This window comes from Amblyomma maculatum, chromosome 3, assembly GCF_055883805.1.
Source record: "Amblyomma maculatum isolate TAMU_Amacu chromosome 3, ASM5588380v1, whole genome shotgun sequence".
NCBI lineage: Eukaryota > Metazoa > Arthropoda > Arachnida > Ixodida > Ixodidae > Amblyomma > Amblyomma maculatum.
This window is the reverse complement of record NC_139346.1, coordinates 188,429,641-188,455,152: the sequence shown is the minus strand read 5'-3', so window position 1 is coordinate 188,455,152 and position 25,512 is coordinate 188,429,641. Positions and strand designations below refer to the sequence as shown.

Here is a 25,512-nt window from a genome sequence, read left to right as displayed (position 1 = left end):
TGAATCTCGCATCGCCGATTTTGATCCGTGCGTAGACACTTTTAATTGACCCAGCGATGGACGCGATGTCATACGTGATTCGAGAACAACATGATTGCTGTTGACAGAAGATGACAACAGCAAGACAACGCCGTTGATGAATCTCGCATCGCCGATTTTGATCCGTGCGTAGACACTTTCCATTGACCCAGCGATGGACGCGATGTCATACGTGATTCGAGAACAACATGATTGCTGTTGACAGAAGATAACAGCAAGACAACGACGTTGATGAATCTCGCATCGCCGATTTTGATCCGTGCGTAGACACTTTTCATTGACGCAGCGATGGACGCGATGTCATACGTGATTCCAGAACATGATTGCTGTTGACAGAAGATGACAACAGCAAGACAACGACGTTGATGAATCTCGCATCGCCGATTTTGATCCGTGCGTAGACACTTTTCATAGACCCAGCGATGGACGCGATGTCATACGTGATTCGAGAATAACATGATTGCTGTTGACAGAAGATGACAACAGCAAGACAACGACGTTGATGAATCTCGCATCGCCGATTTCGATCCGTGCGTAGACACTTTTCATTGTCCCAGCGATGGACGCGATGCCATACGTCATTCGAGAACAACATGATTGCTGTTGACAGAAGATGACAACAGCAAGACAACGACGTTGATGAATCTCGCATGGCCGATTTTGATCCGTGCGTACACTTTTCATTGACCCAGCGATGGAAGCGATGTCATACGTGATTCGAGAACAACATGATTGCTGTTGACAGAAGATGACAACAGCAGGAGAACGATGTTGATGAATCTCGCATTGCCGACTTTGATCCGTGCGTAGACACGCTTCATTGACCCTGCGAAAAACGCGATGCCATACGTGTTTCGAGAACAACATAACTGCTGTTGACCGAAGATGACAACAGCAGGACAACGACGTTGATGCATCTCGCATATCCGATTTTGATCCGTGCGTAGGCACATCCTTTGATCCAGCGATGGCAGCGATGTCATACGTGATTCGAGAACGACATGATTGCTGTTGACAAAAGATGACAACAGCAGGAGAACGATGTCGATGAATCTCGCATTGCCGACTTTGATCCGTGCGTAGACACGTTTCATTGACCCAGTGAAAAACGCGATGCCATACGTGTTTCGAGAACAACATGACTGCTGTTGACAGAAGATGACAACAGCAGGACAACGACGTTGATGCATCTCGCATATCCGATTTTGATCCGTGCGTAGACACATTCATTGATACAGCGATGGAAGCGATGCCATACGTGATGATCGAGAACAACGTGATTGCTGTTGACAGAAGATGACAACAGCAAGACAACAACGTTGATGAATCTCGCATGCAGATTTTGATCCGTGCGTAGACACTTCATTGACCCAGCGATGGTCGCGATGCCATTCGTGATTCGAGAACAACATGGTTGCTGTTGACAGAAGATGGCAACAGCAAGAAAACGACGTTGATGAATCTCCCATATACGAATTTGATCCGTGCGTAGACACGTTTCATTAATCCAGCGATAGACGTGATATCATACGTGATTCGAGAACAACGTGATTGCTGTTGACAGAAGCTGACAACAGCATTAAGATAACGACGTTGATGAATCTCGCATCGCCGATTTTGATCCGTGCGTAGACATTTTTCATTGACCCTGCGATGGTCGCGATGCCATTCGTGATTCGAGAACAACGTGATTGCGGTTGACAGAAGATGACAACAGCAAGACAACGTCGTTGGTGAATCTCGCATCGCCGATTTTGATCCGTGCGTAGACATTTCATTGACCCAGCGTTGGTCGCCATGCCATTCGTGATTCGAGAACAACATGATTGCTGTTGACAGAAGATGACAACAGCAAGACGACGTTGATGAATCTCGCATCGCCGATTTTGATCCGTGCGTAGACACTTTTCATTGACCCAGCGATGGACGCGATGTCATACGTGATTCGAGAACAATATGATTGCTGTTGACAGATGACAACAGCAAGACAACGACGTTGATGAATCTCGCATCGCCGATTTTGATCCGTGCGTAGACACTTTTCATTGACCCAGCGATGGCGATGCCATACGTGATTCGAGAACAACATGATTGCTGTTGACAGAAGATGACAACAGCAAGGCAACGACGTTGATGAATCTCGCATCGCCGATTTTGATCCGTGCGTAGACACTTTTCATTGACCCAGCGATGGACGCGATGTCATACGTGATTCGAGAACAACATGATTGCTGTTGACAGAAGATGACAACAGCAAGACAACGACGTTGATGAATCTCGCATCGCCGATTTTGATCCGTGCGTAGACACTTTCCATTGACCCAGCGATGGACGCGATGTCATACGTGATTCGAGAACAACATGATTGCTGTTGACAGAAGATGACAACAGCAAGACAACGACGTTGATGAATCTCGCATCGCCGATTTTGATCCGTGCGTAGACACTTTTCATTGACGCAGCGATGGACGCGATGTCATACGTGATTCCAGAACATGATTGCTGTTGACAGAAGATGACAACAGCAAGACAACGACGTTGATGAATCTCGCATCGCCGATTTTGATCCGTGCGTAGACACTTTTCATTGACCCAGCGATGGACGCGATGTCATACGTGATTCGAGAATAACATGATTGCTGTTGACAGAAGATGACAACAGCAAGACAACGACGTTGATGAATCTCGCATCGCCGATTTTGATCCGTGCGTAGACACTTTTCATTGACCCAGCGATGGACGCGATGCCATACGTCATTCGAGAACAACATGATTGCTGTTGACAGAAGATGACAACAGCAAGACAACGACGTTGAATCTCGCATCGCCGATTTTGATCCGTGCGTAGACACGTTTCATTAATCCAGCGATAGACGTGACATCATATGTGATTCGAGAACAACGTGATTGCTGTTGACAGAAGCTGACAACAGCATTAAGATAACGACGTTAATGAATCTCGCATCGCCGATTTTGATCCGTGCGTAGACATTTTTCATTGACCCTGCGATGGTCACGATGCCATTCGTGATTCGAGAACAACGTGATTGTGGTTGACAGAAGATGACAACAGCAAGACAACGTCGTTGATGAATCTCGCATCGCCGATTTTGATCCGTGCGTAGACACTTTTTATTGACCCAGCGATTGTCGCGATGCCATTCGTGATTCGAGAACAACATGATTGCTGTTGACAGAAGATGACAACAGCAAGACGACGTTGATGAATCTCGCATCGCCGATTTTAATCCGTGTGTAGACACTTTTCATTGACCCAGCGATGGACGCGATGTCATACGTGATTCGAGAACAACATGATTGCTGTTGACAGAAGATGACAACAGCAAGACAACGACGTTGATGAATCTCGCATCGCCGATTTTGATCCGTGCGTAGACACTTTTCATTGACCCAGCGATGGACGCGATGCCATACGTGATTCGAGAACAACATGATTGCTGTTGACAGAAGATGACAACAGCAAGGCAACGACGTTGATGAATCTCGCATCGCCGATTTTGATCCGTGCGTAGACACTTTTCATTGACCCAGCGATGGACGCGATGCCATACGTGATTCGAGAACATGATTGCTGTTGACAGAAGATGACAACAACAAGACAACGACGTTGATGAATCTCGCATCGCCGATTTTGATCCGTGCGTAGACACTTTTCATTGACCCAGCGATGGACGCGATGTCATACGTGATTCGAGAACAACATGATTGCTGTTGACAGAAGATGACAACAGCAAGACAACGACGTTGATGAATCTTGCATCGCCGATTTTGATCCGTGCGTAGACACTTTTCATTGACCCAGCGATGGACGCGATGCCATACGTGATTCGAGAACATGATTGCTGTTGACAGAAGATGACAACAGCAAGACAACGACGTTGAATCTCGCATCGCCGATTTGTGCGTAGACACTTTTCATTGACCCAGCGATGGACGCGATGCCATACGTGATTCGAGAACAACATGATTGCTGTTGACAGTAGATGACAACAGCAAGACAACGACGTTGATGAATCTCGCATCGCCGATTTTGATCCGTGCGTAGACACTTTTCATTGACCCAGCGATGGACGCGATGCCATACGTGATTCGAGAACAACATGATTGCTGTTGACAGAAGATGACAACAGCAAGGCAACGACGTTGATGAATCTCGCATCGCCGATTTTGATCCGTGCGTAGACACTTTTCATTGACCCAGCGATGGACGCGATGTCATACGTGATTCGAGAACAACATGATTGCTGTTGACAAGATGACAACAGCAAGACAACGACGTTGATGAATCTCGCATCGCCGATTTTGATCCGTGCGTAGACACTTTTCATTGACCCAGCGATGGACGCGATGTCATACGTGATTCGAGAACAACATGATTGCTGTTGACAGAAGATGACAACAGCAAGACAACGACGTTGATGAATCTCGCATCGCCGATTTTGATCCGTGCGTAGACACTTTTCATTGACCCAGCGATGGACGCGATGCCATACGGGATTCGAGAACATGATTGCTGTTGACAGAAGATGACAACAGCAAGACAACGACGTTGATGAATCTCGCATCGCCGATTTTGATCCGTGCGTAGACACTTTTCATTGACCCAGCGATGGACGCGATGCCATACGTGATTCGAGAACAACATGATTGCTGTTGACAGAAGATGACAACAGCAAGACAACGACGTTGAATCTCGCATCGCCGATTTTGATCCGTGCGTAGACACTTTCCATTGACCCAGCGATGGACGCGATGTCATACGTGATTCGAGAACAACATGATTTCTGTTGACAGAAGATGACAACAGCAAGGCAACGACGTTGATGAATCTCGCATCGCCGATTTTGATCCGTGCGTAGACACTTTTCATTGACCCAGCGATGGACGCGATGTCATACGTGATTCGAGAACAACATGATTGCTGTTGACAAGATGACAACAACAAGACAACGACGTTGATGAATCTCGCATCACCGATTTTGATCCGTATGTAGACACTTTTCATTGACCCAACGATGGACGCGATGTCATACGTGATTCGAGAACAACATGATTGCTGTTGACAGAAGATGACAACAGCAAGACAACGACGTTGATGAATCTCGCATCGCCGATTTTGATCCGTGCGTACACTTTTCATTCACCCAGCGATGGACGCGATGCCATACGTGATTCGAGAACATGATTGCTGTTGACAGAAGATGACAACAGCAAGACAACGACGTTGATGAATCTCGCATCGCCGATTTTGATCCGTGCGTAGACACTTTTATTGACCCAGCGATGGACGCGATGCCATACGTGATTCGAGAACAACATGATTGCTGTTGACAGAAGATGACAACAGCAAGACAACGACGTTGAATCTCGCATCGCCGATTTTGATCCGTGCGTAGACACTTTTCATTGACCCAGCGATGGACGCGATGCCATACGTGATTCGAGAACAACATGATTGCTGTTGACAGAAGATGACAACAGCAAGACAACGACGTTGATGAATCTCGCATCGCCGATTTTGATCCGTGCGTAGACACTTTTCATTGACCCAGCGATGGACGCGATGCCATACGTGATTCGAGAACAACATGATTGCTGTTGACAGAAGATAACAGCAAGGCAACGACGTTGATGAATCTCGCATCGCCGATTTTGATCCGTGCGTAGACACTTTTCATTGACCCAGCGATGGACGCGATGTCATACGTGATTCGAGAACAACATGATTGCTGTTGACAAGATGACAACAGCAAGACAACGACGTTGATGAATCTCGCATCGCCGATTTTGATCCGTGCGTAGACACTTTTCATTGACCCAGCGATGGACGCGATGTCATACGTGATTCGAGAACAACATGATTGCTGTTGGCAGAAGATGACAACAGCAAGACAACGACGTTGATGAATCTCGCATCGCCGATTTTGATCCGTGCGTAGACACTTTTCATTGACCCAGCGATGGACGCGATGCCATACGTGATTCGAGAACATGATTGCTGTTGACAGAAGATGACAACAGCAAGACAACGACGTTGATGAATCTCGCATCGCCGATTTTGATCCGTGCGTAGACACTTTTCATTGACCCAGCGATGGACGCGATGCCATACGTGATTCGAGAACAACATGATTGCTGTTGACAGAAGATGACAACAGCAAGACAACGACGTTGAATCTCGCATCGCCGATTTTGATCCGTGCGTAGACACTTTCCATTGACCCAGCGATGGACGCGATGTCATACGTGATTCGAGAACAACATGATTTCTGTTGACAGAAGATGACAACAGCAAGGCAACGACGTTGATGAATCTCGCATCGCCGATTTTGATCCGTGCGTAGACACTTTTCATTGACCCAGCGATGGACGCGATGCCATACGTGATTCGAGAACATGATTGCTGTTGACAGAAGATGACAACAGCAAGACAACGACGTTGATGAATCTCGCATCGCCGATTTTGATCCGTGCGTAGACACTTTTCATTTACCCAGCGATGGACGCGATGCCATACGTGATTCGAGAACATGATTTCGGTTGACAGAAGATGACAACAGCAAGACAACGACGTTGATGAATCTCGCATCGCCGATTTTGAACCGTGCGTAGACACTTTTTATTGACCCAGCGATGGACGCGATGCCAACAGAGAGCAAGCACATCCCAGCTGCCTTGTGCCAAAATCATCTCAAGCCGGATTGACATTGAGCGTCACCAAGTGTGTGATCGCGAAAAGTAAAGTTTTTCGAACCGATATTCTCCAACTCTGGCATCACAGCAGATCTTGACAAGGTGGAGGCAATTAAGCGTATGACTGCTCCAAAGAATTCGGATGAAGTTTGAAGCTTCAACTGTTGAGATAGTAAACTATGTTGGCCGATTGATCCCATTGTTGGCTCAGATCGTGGAACCACTTCGCGAGTTCACTCGAGAAAAGAGCCCATGTCAATGGACCAGCAAATAGCAAGGGACGTTGTATACCGTAAAGCAAGAAGTTCGCTGCCAGTCAAGCTCACGACTACTGGACGACAGCAAAGAAACCTGTCTCATCAAAGATGCGCAAAACTGAAAGGAATAAGCGCAATGCTGACGAAAGCGAGTGAACGAGGAAAACCCAGCATCCTCGCATATTCTATGAGACTAGCACTGACGTACTCGTATACAAGGCGCTTTCCTCAAACTGACAAGAAAATACTGACCTAGTATCAACGGTTGAATATTTTGAGTGTATCTACTGGCTGGGAGGAGCCTTTATAACTATTGAAATAGACCACAAACTACTCGTCTCTATCCTCCGGAACCTAAATGAAAAACAATCGGACAGATTAGAGCATCTAAACCTACGACTTCAACATTACGACTAGCCAAAAAGCGAGGCACATATCAAAAAAAGACAGCCCGGCGTGCCTATTCGTCCAAACACGCCAAAAATAGACCAGAAACCATAGAATGTGAAGCAATTGAATAGTATGTATATGTACTTTTTGTCAGAATGTAACCTGTACCCAAAACAATGACAATGGCTGAAGTGGAAGCCTATGCGCCATAGCGTTCGCGAATGGGACATCGCTCCCGAAATTTTGACAATTTTCACTTGGTTAAAGTCAATATAGCCATCCAATTTGGTGACGAAAAGTTCGACGACCAGCACACCTGGATACAACCTGAACGGTAGGTCAACTTTCGACCTATTATTGAGTTAGAAAGTTCCGGAGCGGCCACGCCGCTGCCAAATGGAGAAACCAAAGGGCGGCCATGAACGCGGAGGCCTTGGCACCTAAGCCTATGAACGGACCGCCTGACAAACTGCTCGCAAATCCTAACGGGAGTGAAAACTCTACCCAGCAGGTATCTAATGAAGATTTGCAAATGGAAAACGACAATTGTGGAGACTGCAGGGAACAAGGAGCCGGGCCGAGCGAAAGGGAGTAAGACCGAGGCAGCCGAGACGTAACTTGATACTCGCTGTGCAGGCATGCCAAAAACTGAAGAAAAAAAAATTGAAAGACCAGAATGAACAAGCTGACAGTCGCAGAAGCCAGAGAGATGGTAGCCTGGAAAAGGACGCGCCAAGGATGTGAACAGAAAACAGCAGGAATACAGAGGAAAATAAAATTGTGCTTAATAACAACATGAATCCGCTTATACTGAAAAGCGACATCAAAGCCATCATAAGGTCCAAGCAGGGTTTGCAACTAAGCAAAAACTTGACGGTGGAAATATCGAAAACTACCGGAGAAACAAAAGAGCACCATTCAAAATGCTAAAGCACGGACTTCATAACTCGAATCCAACGAGGCTTCACCATAAGAAGTGCATGGTCACGAAAGACTACAGCGGCGGTCCTGAAGCAAATACAAGTGAGAAAAGTCAGTTGCGAAGCCTACACACATGCTGCGCACCTGAGGACACCATCCGGGGAGTCGTGCGCGGCGGGAATAAACTAATTCAAATAAGCTTTAACAGAGCTTCGTGCTTTTGGATTAACCCCAAAGACCCCAGAGGCCCCATTTTGCTCGCTGGCTCAATGACTACAGCTCGTTCCCTGCCTACAGCGCGAGCTAAGCCTAAATGTTACGCCCCGTATGCTTGCTCACCGCGCTTCCGTCACGGAGAAAAACTCTATGGCGATGGTCCAGGAAACCTCTGCGTGTTGTTATTTGTTGAATTTATGCAAAGATCGCGTAAACAGCTCAAGTGAAGCTTAAGTTTGCACCAATAGCCATCAAGAGGTTTCCACGGACACGCCGCCCTCGCCGACCACGAGGCTTAGCCAGGTAGATAAGCCTTGGCTTCGCCCCGCACTCACCTTCGATGCCGACGGCCTGGCTCGTAGATATTTCTCGTCAGTCACAGGTCCGCCCATCAGTCACGAGTGTTTTGTCCTTTAGACGACACACCACAAAGTTAGGCACAGAAGTACAGTCAACGGCCGGAAACTTCCATATGTAGCCATTGCCCAGGGAATTCAGACGAGCGTGCAAAGTCCTCTCATAGCGGCCGAAGGAAGACCGACTTGAGCGTCATGTCGTTTTCGGGGCAGCGGTATTCATCAGGGGAAAAGGTCTTAAGCACTGAACAGAATTCGAACCTACCGAGACGAAAACAGTGCAACTTCGTTTCCATGGTGTCTCTGGCAATTCGACAACTCCACGGGGGACGGCACTCCATCCATGTACAAGAAATAATGATTTCTGAACATCAGTTCCCTTCCAGTATTCAAGTGCGCAGAAGCTGAAACGGACTAGCCTACTCCTGGCGCGAAGCTATGGCGATAATCAGTCCGTGCTTCTCGTCAAGCACCGCAACTTGAACTGCGCAGTTTCTGAGTCGGAATGGCGTCTCTTCACTCGCTAAGCACGCAGTTCCCGACCGCTTGCTCATGCGTCTTACTGCCGCAGATTCAAACTTTTCTTTTTTTCTTTTTTTTTTTTTTCTAAAGGAGGCTGCCTAGTCTCAGTTATCAGCGGCCGATATTGGCGCGGGCTAGAGAGGCCGCGACAGTGACAGTGCACACCGTCCCACGCGCGCCCCGCTGCTCCCGTGTGTGCTACAGACGGCTGCCGTCGCGTTTTCTTGGGTCAGATTGGGTTTTCTGTCAGTTTCTTGCGTGGCGCGACTAAGCACTATCAATATCTTACTTTTGATACGCGCGCTCCTCTTTGTCTAGCTTGCTTCATGCGTGTGCGCGCGTTTATCGTTCTTGCCTGCAGCATGCAGTCCCAAGCTATTGAACGCGTGTCTGCGAGCCATCGACGTTTTGCGCATTAAATTTTTCGGTTCCGTAGCGCAAGGATACGCGAACTTAATTTCATATTCTCTTGAATGTTGCGTCGGCTACCACTTAGCACCAGCATCGAGTGATGCCAAGGTGCGAGGAAAATTCACGGAGGTATATATGATGTCGCCTGACTGTACTCTGATGCCTGCGAGTCAAATACTAAAAGCACAGATGGCGCGAAGGGTTGGCTGAAAAAAGCAACTCGGAGGAGGCTTGACGGACGTTTCTCTATATAGAGCGCATTTATCGATGTGGGGTATCATCTCTGAACAGCGCTGGCGCACTTTACACACTTTCGAATAAGCACCGATTTCCTACCACTTATTGATTTACAGCGGCATGCAGCAGTGTGTGAGGGCCTCCCGTCGCCGCTTCGGTGAATCAGATGAATTCTGGTTGATATTCCAGTATATTGCATTCATTTTGCCATCAGTTCCGACACGTTAACGATATTCCAAGCTATATGTGAATATCAGTGGCAGCATCTGCTGTTCAGAAAATCTTGAGCAAAATGAAGAAACGCTTTCTCCAGAACCATTAAAATACCACAAAGCCTAATTAGGTGCACAGAATAGTAATCGACCCTACTCACAAAGTTATTTTAAGACCGTTTACCCACTGAAAACCATGCAACAAAGAGCCGTGTGATAATACCAGGTGTCATGTTTTTACCGCCACGAAATGGTATGTCAAAAGAAGGCTAGCATAAGGTATTTCAAAATTCGCACATAATTTGAAAGGCTAAAAACCTTAAACACGCACGACTGCTCATACCTAGAGCGCTAGCTAACAAATGAATTTCGCATTACCTTCTAAATAATTCTCTTAATGGAATGCATGTTTCAAATCAGCGAAATTGGGAGGGGGGGGGGGGGGGGACTTTATTTCAAAAAGAAAAAAAAAAGGGGGGGGGGGGGTGCAGTGAGTGGAGTCTTCATTTCAAGACCCCAGTGGCCTGGGCTACCGCTCTTGCCTGAGTTACCAGCCTATACGCTGGGTATCTAGATTAGAGCCTATAGCAGAGTGGCCTCCCACTGCGCCTCCGAATGGGGCATGTTTATGTCTGCAGAATTGGGGCCTGTGCACCCCCATGTGGCGTGGTAGGCGGTGAGCTGGCCGTTGCACCAAGGGCATATGTCTGTGTAGTGTTCTGGGAAAATTACGCTGTATTGATGTAGGAAATCGGAGAGGAGAAGGAACGTGCGTATGTGCCAGCTGCATGAGACGAAAAACATGGTTGCTTGTTCTAAACACGAGAAATGCTTCTACCTCCGCAGCCTTCTTCACCCGAAGCTGGTCGGCAAAATTGGGATAAACATAAAAAAGGGATAATCCTACGGAGTCCCAGCGGCTGACTCTGGTTCACGGCTCACCTTCGAACCACACTTCGAATCGCCAAATCTCGGAGGCTTTCGGTTTTTATTTTTTCGGTTTTATTTTTTCGTGTGCATCGCGTAGTTTCATACAGGCGTTGACGCTGAGTCGCCGTTTACATTTTGGAAAGTCACTGGAGCTGAGGAAATTCCTAAAGCGCCCAAGCCGCACCACTGATTCTTTTATTAACTATAAGCTTCTTTCTTTATGAATAACTCGATAATAAAGTCTAAAAAAAAAAAATCCTTTGAATCGGGCGCCAGGGCATGCCACCACCTAACCGTGACTACTGATATATTTTGCGCTCATTTTGCCTTAATTTTAGTGGCCAATTAAAACCTGCCTTTAGTTATTTCCGTCTGTCAATAAACATATTATTTTTTTTTTTTTTGTAGCTGCAATTAACGCTGTCTGATGAAGTCGATCGTGGAACGCCCAGCTCGGCCGCGAAAGTGCCCGGATGCCCCTTTTTACGGTTGTGTTACTCTATGGAGTGGCGGTGACGTCACGTCTGTATCAGCGTTTTTAAATATTGCCTAGAGGGAAAGCTGGAGCCCTGTTCAAGACAAATCGTCATTTTGTTGAAATTGCGACGTACGCGTGATGTGTCACGTGTGCAGTAGGACAATGCCAGGATACGTAAGCACGCAATAGAGTTAGGCATTCTGAAGGAAAACGAAAACAAAAAAAATGATAGAAAAAAAAAAAACGTTGTCGTCTGCTACTATATATTGGCGCCAAGTATGAAAAGCGACGATGCTCCAGGAACCGAGCCGCTGAGGTGCATTCCGCGGTTCGGGCGCCTCGTGTTGCAGTGAGGGCGAGTGAAATATGTTGTGGCGTTACGGTCTCAGTGTGTCATGTCACATATTTGCGGTCGGACATTCGGCAGCAGCTACACACGGGAAAGGCTGAGCGAGTTTACGAGACGCGAGAAGCGTAGCTTAAGAGCAATAAAGACAACAGAATATTTGCAGTGGGTTGGCGCAGATTGAGAGCGGAAAGTGGCATTGCTCCTCATAAGCGCCGATGACCTCTCACGTTCACTAATCAGCGGCTTTTAAATGCAGGAACTAAAGCGTTTAAGGACTTCGTCGTAAACAGAAGGAATCGACTGGTTTCCGAAGTAGCTCCAGCACTGACGAAGAAGCGCCCTCGCAGCCGGCATAGCCTATGTCCGAGGACAACGCTCGCAGTCTCATAGTATCAATTAGTGTCATAGCTATTAGCTGTGCTGCTCACCGTTTTCGAACAGCCCCGTTATGACAAGCTACCGTCAGGTCAAAAAGTCTTATTAAGTTTCTAACATCTTGTGTCGGCTTTAGTTGTGTAGAGCGCGGAAAGCAGCGCAGAGAGAGAGAGAGAGAGAGAGAGAGAGAGAGAGAGAGTGTGTGTGTGTGTGTGTGTGTGTGTGTGTGTGTGTGTGTGTGTGTGTGTGTGTGTGTGTGTGTGTGTGTGTGTGTGTGTGTGTGTGTGTGTGTGTGTGTGTGTGTGTGTGTGTGTGTGTGTGTGTGTGTGTGTGTGTGTGTGTGTGTGTGTGTGTGTGTGTGTGTGTGTGTGTGTGTGTGTGTGTGTGTGTGTGTGTGTGTGTGTGTGTGTGTGTGTGTGTCACACATTGTGGCAAGATGGACCGTAATGTGCACGGAACTGCTTAGATATTCAGAACACCGAAAGAAGGGCGAGAAGACTGTTTTATAAATAACGATGAGCGTTTGTACTCGTTCTGAAATAAATAAAAATGAAAATTTTTGAGTTGGAGAGGATGTTCTTGTGTTCAACCGATGTATCACTGCGTGCAAAAATTACCATTAAATCAATTTTTTTTATCCATCTGATTACTACAAAGCATGTCAAAAATGCACTTCTATGCGATCAATAGCTTTCGCCGTAGAAATAAATACACAAAGGTTCACAAATCAAAATGTAGGCGCTCACAAAATCATATTCCAACAACGCTAAATTTTACCAGCCAGTCAACGTACGTCTGTATTAGTAAATAAAAAAAAAGAATATATTGAGCTTCTTATATGACCATGACAGGCCCCAATCTTTTCTGTCTGCTATATTTTCGGATATTAAAGGTTCTTCAGTTCTGACTTCAGTTATTGTGCTGGCGTTCCTGAGGAATGAAAGGGACTGTATTCCCAGTTCGCCTGTTAGAATTTTATGAAGGATGGGTATACAGTCAAATTTTCTCCATGCATCAAGCAGCGGAATGTTGACATTTCGCATAAGCTTTGTTCGAGAGCGTGACCATCTGTATTTATTGAAAATAAAAGGAACTGTCTTTCTCTGGATGACCTCTAGCTGATAAATATTAGTTAGCGAATTCCAAATAGCAGAATATAATTGAGTTTTTCCTAGGTGTAGCCAGAAACGGAGCACATGTTGATTTAACGTCTTTTCTTCAGTTGAAAGGGAGCATGTACATAATTATTACTTCATCCTTTGCCTCTGCAGAGACTGAACTTTAACCAGTTGTATCAGTGTTCATTTCTACACTTATGGCTCAACATATATCACTGCTTGACTCCAGCGGCAGGTATGCTGCAAATAAAGTGCCATCAATTGCTACAAGTTATGATTCATGTGACATCCATACAGCAGTAAGGAGTAGAGTTTCAAAGTTGCCTTCAATGTGTGCAATAATACTTACCTAGAGTATGGGAGTTTTACAGGAGAGAAGCTAGAGGCCTCAATCTCCCTGGAACAATATAAAGCACACATTTTACTGCATTAAAGGCTGTTTATTCAGACACCACAAATAAGGGATGACAATATATACAAATCTTTCACAGCTCGATGAGGTATTTACAGCATGGTGGAACAATACTTAAATACACTGCTAAACATCTATCACTGGCTATTTACAGCTTATTTACATTAAATTTGTTGACTAAATTAAAACAGTCCAAAGTTTAGTCCACTTCTTCGACAGTCGGTCCCGCTTGGTACGGTGCAGAACCGTGTTTTGGGCCCTGTGACTGGTGCAGCTTGCTCATGATGGGCATGCAAGACTGCTGGAGTTCCTTGAGCCGATGTTCGTACTCGTCCTTTTCGGCTAGGCTGTTTGCGTCAATCCAAGAGATGGTCTCGCGGCACTTGGACAGCACAGTGTCTCTGTCAGGGGAAGAAAGCTTGTCTCCAGCTTCTTCAGCGGCCTGTTTGACACCGTAGACATAGGACTCCAAGGAATTCCTGGCGGCCACCCTCTCCCGCTGAGCGTCGTCCTCTTGCCTGAACTTCTCGGCATCGGCGACCATGCGCTCGATTTCCTCTTTCGAGAGGCGACCCTTGTCGTTAGTGATGCGGATGCTCTCCTGCTTGCCTGTGCTCTTGTCTCGGGCGGAAACCTGCAAGATTCCATTGGCATCCATGTCAAAGGTGACCTCAATCTGAGGCACACCTCGGGGTGCCGGAGGGATGCCGTTGAGATTGAAGGTTCCCAGCAGGTGGTTGTCCTTGGTCAGAGCACGTTCGCCTTCATACACTTGGATGGTGACAGCGGGCTGGTTGTCAGAATAGGTGGTGAAGGTCTGCGACGTCTTGCATGGAATCCTCGTATTGCGCTCCACGATGCGAGTCATGACACCACCCGCTGTCTCGATGCCCAGCGACAGCGGCGCTACGTCAACCAGGAGCACATCTCGGATGGTTTCACTCGAGTCTCCGCTCAGCACGGCAGCCTGCACCGCTGCGCCATACGCCACCGCTTCGTCCGGGTTGATGCCCATGGAGAGCTCCTTGCCGTTGAAGAAGTCCCGAAGCAGCTTCTGCACCTTGGGAATCCTCGTAGAGCCGCCGACGAGGACCATGTCGTGGATCTGCGACTTGTCCATTTTGGCATCGCGGAGCGCTCGCTCCACAGGTTCTAGCGTGCTTCGGAACAGGTCCATGCAAAGCTCCTCGAAACGGGCGCGCGTGATCTTGCTGTAGAAATCGATGCCTTCGAAAAGGGCGTCGATCTCGATGCTCGCCTCGGCAGAACTGGATAGTGTTCTCTTCGCACGCTCACACGCAGTTCGCAGTCTGCGCACAGCTCGTGGGTTCACCCTGAGGTCCTTGCGATGTTTCCGTTTGAATTCTTGGACAAAGTGTTCCACCATTCTGTTGTCAAAGTCCTCACCTCCCAGGTGAGTGTCTCCAGCGGTGGAGCGGACCTCGAACATGGAGCCCTCATCGATGGTCAGCACAGAGACGTCAAAGGTGCCGCCTCCAAGGTCGAAAATGAGAACATTCTTCTCACCTCGCAGGTTCTTGTCGAGCCCGTAAGCGAGTGCAGCTGCCGTGGGTTCGTTGATGATGCGCAGCACGTTGAGCCCGGCTATCGCACCAGCGTCTTTTGTGGCTTGCCTCTGTGAATCGTTGAAGTAAGCTGGCACCGTGATGACAGCGTCGCGCACCTTTTTTCCCAGGTAGGCCTCCGCTGTTTCCTTCATTTTGGTGAGAACCATAGCGCTGATCTCTTCCGGATTGAAGCGCTTGCGCTCACCCTTGAATTCGACGCTGATCTTCGGCTTACCGCCCTCGTTTTCCACCTTGAAAGGCCAGTGCCGGAGGTCGTCCTGGATTTTGGGGTCGTCGTAGCGGCGTCCGATGAGCCTCTTGGCGTCGAACACCGTGTTCTCGGGGTTCATGGCTGCTTGCGCCTTCGCAGCGTCGCCGATGAGCCGCTCCGTGTCCGTGAAGGCCACATAGCTCGGCGTTGTGCGATTGCCTTGATCGTTGGCGATGATCTCGACGCGACCATGCTGAAAGACACCGACACAGGAATACGTAGTACCCAAGTCGATGCCGATTGCTGGGACGTCTGAAGCCATGCGGCTAGGCATGATGAATGTGTTGTGCAAGTTGCGTACTCGTCGGTACAATCGCTTTGTCTTTGCAAAGTAAAGTCTGACGGAGAGCCTTCGCGGCGGCTTATTTATATCGTTCGCGCGGTTTTCTAGAAGCGACCCGAAGCGCCCTGAACAAGTATGACCAATGGGAGGTAGCGTTTCGGTATACGTCACACAAGCCGCACTCCTATTGGTCACATATGTTTGGAAGCCTCGAGAAAGGTCTCGTGTCGTCTGCTGTCTGCCAAAAAACAAAAATGCACTGTAGCGTTGGTTTGGAGCTCTGTTTCTCTTCAACAATGTTGTTTGGGTAATTCTGATGCTCCCCGTTATAATGTGAATTTTAGGACGCTTTACAATTACGATATATATTTTTAAACAGATTACCGATCACACACAAGCCAACACAAGCGACTACGTAGTATGTTTATTCGGAAAGGTTAGCAACGTGCTTCGTGAGCATGTAAAGCTTTACGTTCGTTACGATACAGGTAGGTGTGCTCGTTCACTTGAAGCGCCCGAGAGCTTTCGATCTTGCTGAGGAATTGACAAGTCTTCACCGTGTGTCGCACCCTTGTGTCGCACCGTTTGTCCGCTGCTGCCTCCCTGCAATCCGCAGTTTGTGTCGCGATGGAACTCCATCGCAGTGAAGCTAGTCCGGCATTCGTTATGTGTACCCTGTCTAGCCCGAACAGCACGGGCTGCATTCTTGGGCTGCATATTCTACGACTAGCTTGCATAATATTTGAATTTTGTGAGAGCTTTGACATAACTGTCGCCGTGCAGCCTCGCCGGCGAGCATTTTATTTGTACCTTGTCAGTAAATATAAACTTTTTTCTCATTTTGTTCGCATTACGGGGTAAACAAAACAATTATTTTAGCTCCAAAGCAAAATTGCTCGCCACAAATTGCAGTTTAGTCGCAAATATGCAGTGCGGGATACTGGCACACACACACGGTACGCGTACATACAGAGAGATAGAGAACTAGGTGATATAACTGAAAGAAAAAAGATGTCTAAAATTATTTGTGCAATTTGTATCCTTGTTTATCACCGTCATCATTTCACAGCCAGGCCTGACTAAAGTCCATCATTAATTTCATTTGAGTACAGCATGTGGGCTTTACTGCGCCATGTCCTGACTTTGATTCACAAAAGAATACGGCGTGACGGACGGGTACAGAGGAGGCACACAAACCAGCACCACTATCTGAATTTTATTCCACATCATTCGAACCATGCTTTCTTGTAGGCCGGCCGAGCCGTATCATACATGCAAGCACCCATCTATCACAAGTTTATGAAATCAGATCAACGAAGGAAAAAATACACAAAGCACGAACAAAAATCATGGTCATCTGGGAGGAAAATAACAGCAATGGCAAGAGAAACTACTCTACACCAACATAATAAGCAAACATGCACGATGAAAGCAAAAACTAATTTCTTGTGTTTTATCATTTTTTTGTGTTTCTTTTCTTGTTCATGTTTGTATGATGGTTTGTTCTCATGCTTAATATATAATATTTGGTTTGTTGATCTGACATACTGAGTGTTTTAGCTCCAAAAGCTTGCGACAGCTAGGTGCTGGGGTGGCCTACAAAAAGGCAGGTTTGATTCTAAACAAAATTCATTTGTTAGTGGTGCTGGTCCTGTTGCATGCCCCCTTTTATTCTTCTCCCTTTTATATTCATTTCAATGTTTGCACTAAGCACTAATGATTTTGAGGTATATCACTGCACACAAGGTGTACAGCAGAGTTAGGTGGAAGTCAAGGGCTGAATACTCGGTGATGCATCTAACTATATACACAAAAGCAGTATGCACGCATTGAAGCCTTGATAGTCTGTGACTGCATAATAAACTCAGTCGAACGTTCTTGTGTCAAAATAAAAGAAGAAATTAGTAATGCGTTAAGCAAGCTGCAATTCTGACTAGGTCAGCCAAGGTGCAAATGCTGGTATTGTAAACTACAACTATGCGCTAGTCCAATTTGCAGGCTTCGTAACACCAGGTAAAACATGAGGACTAGCTTCCTTACCTAATGTTTCTGTGAATGCTTTCTTTGCTGCAGAGACAGTATTATTGGTGATGAATGGATTGTTCAAAGCATATTCCCATACACTCTGTAGACTCAACTTATATCTACGCCATACCACGTTACGAAATTATAGTCTGACAGTGGGATACAGAGGAGAAATTTAGGCAGAAGAATCCGAAAATTTTGCTTAGTGGTAATAAATGCTCATGAGGTTGTTTATTGCTTTGAAACTCTGATGGGCGCAGGGCCCATCGTGTTGTGGTGCAGTGGTTAAGGTGTTTGACTGCTGTGCCCAAGGATGCGGGATCGAATCTCAGCCACAGCAGCTGCTTTTCGATGAAGGCGAACAGCAAGGCGCCCATTTGCTCTGCGATGTCAATGCACTTTAAAGAGCCCCGGGTGGTCGAAATTTCCGGAGCCCTCCATTGCGGCGTTTTTGATAGCCTGAGTCGCTTTGGGACGTTAAACCCCACAAACCTTATCAAACCTTAACTCTGATGGCTTCTCTTTGGAAATGATAACTACATATTTACTTAGTGTGCTTTGTTTTTTCTTGATTTCGTTTTTATTTTCATGCCCTCATTTTATTTTGCACTGACTGTACAGTAGTGTTGAGGTGAACACTTTCTCTCTAACTGTTCTGGTAAAGCCACACAAATTGAGGTGTAAGCACAGTGTAAGGATATATCTTACACCATCGTCGTGAGCCACCTGTGATGTTACATGAGCAGGCGTTACGGGATTAACTGCGATGTCGTGACAGTTGGCCAATGGCATTGCTTAGAGGGCTTCCTTTGAGGGTTACCTGCAGCTTCATTCTTGAGTTGCATCCAACTATAAATAGAATAAAAGCACATGTTGTGGTTATGAGGGGCCAGTGTGCTGGCTCATTGCTAAATAAATTCAACAAATAAAATAAAAGCACAAAGCAATGGCAGTTGTGCACCCAAAGCCAATAAGCATGGAAAGCTCCAGAATAAACGTGAATCACTTGAGCTGCTATCAGACATATCAATGGTCATTCTTTATCTGTGCATTAGCAGTGTCCAGGCAGATGCAACAATAAAGTCTGGCCAGTAGGCAAGAGCAGGTAGGAGTCAATATTGCCCCATACAGTTCAGTATTATCGCCCCACACAGGTCAATAGTATTGCCTCTCAATGATCGGTTACTATAGCTTCTCAAGCAAAAGCACTCTGTGGAAGTAGATCTTTCCTTGCCCCGTTGTTGTCCTTGGATAAACAGTATGCAGTGTGCATACGCTGTGTTCAACCGAGGCTGCACCACAGTACTATTGTAATGAGGAAGCAATTACTCACTGTAGCATCCTGTCAAGTGCAGTCATACCGCTGCTGTGGAAAATATTGCAGTTTTCTCACAAACATTGTTGAAGAAAAATTAATTCTGATCTGGAGATGAAGCCTAGAATTCCTTTCCTGCCTGGAGATGGTTTTCTAACAACTTGATCATGGCTGGTTGATTGGTTGAGAGTGTATTCGTCAACAACTTGAAATGGGAACAATTTCAGTCGAAGGCTTAGAAAAATCCTGCTAGTTTGAATATATTTGTAGCAAAGGAGTACTGATTGCCTACAAGCATCTGTGCTTTCTTTCCTTACAGGTGTTTGGCTGCTGCTGTCTGGCCGCGTTTGGAAAACCTTCTTGAAATGGAATGAGCATGCATGCGTTGAAGCAACCCTGAATGGTAGTTCCCGGTAGAAGATACCGTAAAATTTTATTACAAGAGACATGGTTACGAGAGACACTCGGTTATAAAAGACGCTTGAAAATGGTTTGGTTGGTTTTCCTACGTTTACCATGTTAACAGCATTGCCTACAAGAGACACGGTTACAAGAGACACTCTGTTACTAAAGACAACTTTTGCAGGTCCCTAGAATAAATTCTTCACTGTTTAGAAGAAACATAGCTCATATGCACTCATGCAATGCAGCTGACTGGTATCAGCTTGTATGTGTATGTGTGGCAGTTTACATTTCCTTAGTGCAATTCTGTTCTTTATGAGTGTCCTTTTATGCTGCAGTATATCAGGAACCAAGAAGGAGTGCCTCCTGTTGACTGGAAAATCAAAATGTTCTCGTTGTTTCAACCACTGGCATCACATTCCTGTGTGGCTAAAACAACAGAGAAATTTTGAATTCCCAGCCAAGAGGAGGCACTCCTTCTCGGTTCCTGACATACTGCAACATACAAGGACACTGACATAAAACATAACTTTGTTAAGGAAATCTAAAGTGCTGCAAATACTAGTTGGTACGAATTTTTGGTTACAAGAGATCTTGGTTAAAAGAGACCTTTTTCGGGCCCCTTGAGTGTCTCTTGTAACAAGGTTTTTCTGTATTGTGTATAAGTTTATTCTTATTGTCCTTCAAAATCAATAAGCATGGAAAGCTCCAGAATAAACGTGAATTGCATGAACATGCTATCAGACATATCAATGGTCATTCTTCATCTGTGCATTAGCAGTGCTCAGGCAGATGCAACAATTAAAGGCAAGAACAGGTAGAAGCCAATACTGCCCCATACAGGTCAGTAATATTGCCCCGCACAGGTCAATAGTATTGCCCCTCAATGATTGGTTACTATAGCTTCCCAAGCAAAAGCACTCTATGGAGGTAGGTCCTTTCAATTGCCCGCCGGGGTGGCGCAGTGGTTACGGCGCTTGACTACTGTTCCCAAGGGTGCGGGATCGAAACCTGGCCTCGGCGGCCGCTTTTCGATGGAGGCAAAAAGCAAGGCGCCCGTGTGCTGTGCGATATCAGTGCACGTTAAAGAACCCCAGGTGGTCAAAATTTCCGGAGTCCTCCACTACGGCGTCTCTCGTAGCCTGAGTCGCTTTGGGACGTTAAACCCCACAAATCGCAAATCGCCCTTTCAATTGCCCCATTGTTGTTCTTGGATAGACAGTATTCAGTGTGCACACACTGCATTCAACTGAGGCTGTACCACAGTACTATTGAAATGAGGAAGCAATTCTTGACCATAGCATCCTCTCATGTGCAGTCATACCACTGCTGTGGAAAACATTAGCTTTGTTGTCTGTGAGATACTTTATTTGAAAGGAGTTGCTGACACTGGTCACTCGGCAGATATGAAACAACTTGCGCTTGATGTGAACACAGTGTTGTTATAAATTTTTTGTTGACGTTGAAAATGGAAGACGATAGACTGAGTTGGTCTCTTGGTTGAATGGGTTTGATAGTGCAGTCCTTAGGGGCAGGTCCTGATCACTACATTACAGGCTGATGAATGTGGTCTGGTGTTTTTGCTGGTGATCAGATATTTTATTTTACTTTATCTATTTATTTATTGGTTTGTTTGTTTGTGGACTCGACTGATTTATTTGTAATACAGTGTACACATATCTCTGCCTAGCATGTTTTGTTGCACACATTCTGGTGAAGGCCTTACCACAGTTTTAAAAGCATTCATTGGCCATACACCTGTTGTACACTGTTAAAGCCTCCCTTGCTAAAAGCACCTAAATCGCTTTATTCAGTTAGGAGGCTGCTCAGCTGTGCACAGAGCTGTTAGGCATAAGTGCTATTCATAACAACGTTAGGTTCATTTTGCAGTTTGACGAAAGCCTGAACTAAACTGTACTAACTCCTGATTAAGTGCAACTGCTCGTGCTCCTTTCAGGGACTGCATGGTTTGATTCCTAGCTGTGCAGTGGAGCCTATAAGCCACCTAAAACAGCAGATAATGTTATGAAAGCTAAATATAAGGGTTCTTCTCACCGTGGAAGTTACTTAGCACTCGAGTTGTGCCACAAATGTCCCACTACAGAGCCAACAGTCAAACTATGCAGCCGGATTACTCCTGGCAAAGGTGGTAAATTAGAGTAGTTCAGCTGAATTTGAACTGTGCACACTTCAAAAAGTTACCGATCATAGTTGCACTACAATAAACCAGGTATGTTTTGTATATCACGAGTGATGAACAGGATCTACCAAAGGAAAGGAAAGTGGAGCAGTATGCATAAAATAACTCGTGTTGTGCCCGCAGTATCTCAAGGTGGTATGAAGTAAAAAGATAGGTATGTCAGCTTATCAGCATTCTCTGTGTGCATTCTGCATGTTTGCATAATAGCTATTACAATAATATTGATAAACATATATATTAAACAAGACTGGTACAAGAGCAGACCGTTGGAGGACCCAAAACGCATCTGAAATGCCATGTCAGGAGGCATACTTTAAGGAAACAAAATGAGCATCTGTTAGTCATGTAAGCATTGATGCATATGCTAAGAGTGTATCATTTTTTTGTTTATATCCCAACGTATATTTTTGTGAGTCCATATTAATATGAGTCATTTGAAAATAAAAATAATTGCTTCAGTTTGTTTTCTCAAAAATCATGAACAGTCTCTATTAACGGGGTGCATGTCAGCTAACCTTTTCTTAAACCATGTCCAACTTCTGATATCGCACTATATTTTTTGAGAAATATAGAGGAATGTTAATGATATGTCCCAGTTTTTTGGAGGCTGTTTTTTATAGAGGTATACCACCGGCAACCTGCCAGTCATTTGGTACAGTGCCTTCCCATAAAGATCTAAATATCACACACAAATACTTTGAACACAATTCGATATACTGCTTCAGAAATGCATTTGGGATATCTTCTGGGCTGGGTAATTTTTTTCCATCTAAACTTAGCAATAAATTAAATACTAAATTTTCAAATCTATAATAATCTCAGGAGTATATACATAAACTGAATGATAGATGAATACAATCACCCCCTAGTAAAAACTGTTTTGAAGTGATTGATAGAGGCAATCACTGGCTGCAATATCCCATATGCATTTGCCAATAATATGCCAGTACTGGGAGCACTCAGAGTAATCATTCTCCAAAATTTTCCAGGCAATATTTAATGATTCACGGAATCTTCATTCTAAAACACTTTCGTTCATATAAGCGTAATCTGATTTATTTATGCAAGGTAACCCTAAAGGCCCTCCAGTTCTGGGTAATACATGGGTTGGCGGGGAGGGGAGGGGGTACAATCTATTAACAATCACGATACGCTACAGAACAAGTGCAGCAAGAAACATAAATACAAAACAGTAGGCATAACATACCCCATACTGATATGTCAGTTTTTGTGATAGCTTTTCAATAACTGTAGACATGCAAGATACGGTTGACTTTGCTCGTTTCTTCAAGCGTTTAAGCCTGCACTGTGTACGCATTTATTTCTCTACTAAGTTGAGGATTGCATTCTCGGGACTTTTTCAGTGTCCTTGGCACGAAACGCGTAAATTCATGGACAGTGTTCTTGAAGACTAACCACAAATCATGAATGCTGCAAAGATTGAAGTCATCATAACAAAGCTCAAGCACATCAATAATAGCTCCATTATCTGCCAACGAAAAACTCGGAAAGTATTGAATGTTACCTTGACATTATGGAAAACACTTTCTAATGGTATCAAACCGCTACTTGGTGATCAGATATGCCAGTGGCTCTACTGCAAGAGACATTTCCCGCAATGAGCCACATAGAAAAAACTCTTGGATGGACACTGAATTCTATGGAAATCTTGGTACATTTACAACTTGCACAAGATCGAAATTAAAAATGAGACCCAATATTTCGCTTTCAATAGAGTTTTTAATTTTTTTTTTTATTTATTGATACCTCAAGGGCCCGAATATAGGATTTAAAATGAGGGGTGGGCTTGTTTATGGCGATAAATGGTGACAGGCTACTGTTATACATGGCTATGATGAGACAGCTTCCCCAATGGCAGCCTTGAAGCATACAGGACCATCGATAAGTGCCAGATGGTTGGGAAGGTCATTTCAGTCATAAGCGGTGCGCATGAAGAATGACTCATGAAACATAGTTGTGCGAACATGTGGCGGAATGATGTTAGGATGGCCTTTGCGAGGTGTTCAATGCACTGGTTGAATGAGTTGACTGTCACGAGGTGATGCATAAAAAAAACTTATGATAAAGGCAGGGGTGTGAAGTTCGGCGAAAAAAGCGAGAGTAGGAAGTTGCAACTGAGATTTCATGGCGGTGATGCTGGAAGTGTACGAGTAGTTCGAAAGAATGAAACGGGTGGCACTGGTTTGAACAGATTCAAGAGCTTTAGTAAGGTTAGAGTGGTGTGGATCAGAGATAGCACTGTCATATTCGAGTTGAGGTCAGACAAGTGTTTTGTAAGCTAGTAGTTTTACACAAAAAGGTTTTGAAGGTTACGGCGGAGGTATGCAACAGTTCGTTTAGAGGAATTATGTGCTCTACATTGCAAGACCATATTAAATCATTAATGAGGTGAACACCAAGGTACTTAACCGAATTGGTTGAAGCAATAATATTATTGTTAATTTTGTAAGTAGGGGTAGTGTAGTTTCGGTGGCGATGGAAAGAAATCGGGAAAGTTTTAGAAGTATTCAGTGATATCAGCCACCCCAGTAATGTCAGGTAATCATTGAGCTCCATAGATGCTTTTATAATATAGCAACTCCCCACCTCTCCTGTCTCGCTCTTTTCTGAAGTTGTCTTGGATAAATTCATCGTCAAAAACGTCCTCACTTAACCGTGTTCCAGCCTGTGCCACTATATCAGGTTCATATGTGAGGGAAAGACCTTCCAAGCGAATGGCTTTGTTAACAACTCTGTGACCGTTAATATTTAAACTCAAAGACAGCATCCTTTAGATTTTTTCCCCTCATTTATTGTTTGTTATCCTTTGCCAATTGTTTTCAGCTTTATCTGAAACAAACAAAGTGCCATCCATGCCAAATTTTTCAAAGGCTAACTTAATCTTTGCATTGTTCGACCTTTTTTCGGCAGAGCTTTGCCATAGGCTTTCATGTCTTATGAGCATGAAGAGAGGAGTCCTCTACAATTGATATACTTGAGCCCTTAGGTTTCGGAAAGGCCTTCAGTACTGACATTTTTTCATGGTAATCTAGAAATCTCTCAATTACTGATTGACAACAATCTTCACTTTTTTTCCCTCAGTCTGTGTTGCCATTCTATTCCACTGACAGTTATGTCAAGCTTTTCCTGAACACGAATTCTTTTACCTCCTTGGAAAGGTCATCAAATGTTTCAGTGCTTTCTTCTGTGATGCCTCAAATATTCAAATTATTTTTTCGTTGGTGATTTTCAGATTCGAAACCCTTATTTAAGAGGCTTGAAAGATTTTTCTATACCTCAACTACAATTTATATTGAGGTAGTCTCTTCTACTTTCAGTGCACCTAGAGAAGCAATCTGGGCTTTTAAGCCATTCCTAGGTTCTTGTAAACATGCAGCAGTTTCTTCAAGCGTTTCCTATGTGGTCGATATATTTTTTCATTATATCACCTTATGGTATTAATAACACTAATTAAATTAGTAGTGCTGTTTACCCCGTAAGGAGCTTTCCC

The 25,512-nt window shown here is 45.1% G+C and overlaps 2 protein-coding genes across 6 annotated transcripts in view; both read right to left on the bottom strand.

The window, feature by feature from the left end:
* The window catches only part of LOC146197217 (uncharacterized), a 129,869-nt gene extending 120,233 nt beyond the window's left edge, over positions 1–9,636 (bottom strand). For all 5 annotated transcript variants that reach the window (XM_084599009.1, XM_084599013.1, XM_084599011.1 and 2 more), the window contains exon 1: positions 8,873–9,636. In XM_084599009.1, the coding sequence (XP_084455135.1) occupies positions 8,873–8,929 (57 nt within the window). In that variant the 5' untranslated portion in view covers positions 8,930–9,636. The remainder of the gene's footprint in view (positions 1–8,872) is intronic.
* A 4,294-nt stretch (positions 9,637–13,930) lies between these two features.
* LOC146197216 (heat shock protein 68-like) lies at positions 13,931–16,171 on the bottom strand. The gene has a single exon (XM_084599008.1). The coding sequence runs from the start codon at positions 16,048–16,050 to the stop codon at positions 14,137–14,139; it is 1,914 nt and encodes a 637-aa protein (XP_084455134.1). The 5' UTR covers positions 16,051–16,171; the 3' UTR covers positions 13,931–14,136.
* Between the last annotated feature and the right edge of the window lie 9,341 nt (positions 16,172–25,512).

Coding starts and splice junctions, on each gene's coding strand:
- LOC146197216 (XM_084599008.1), bottom strand. CDS start 16,050: ATGCCTAGCCGCATGGCTTCAGACGTCCCAGCAATCGGCATCGACTTG.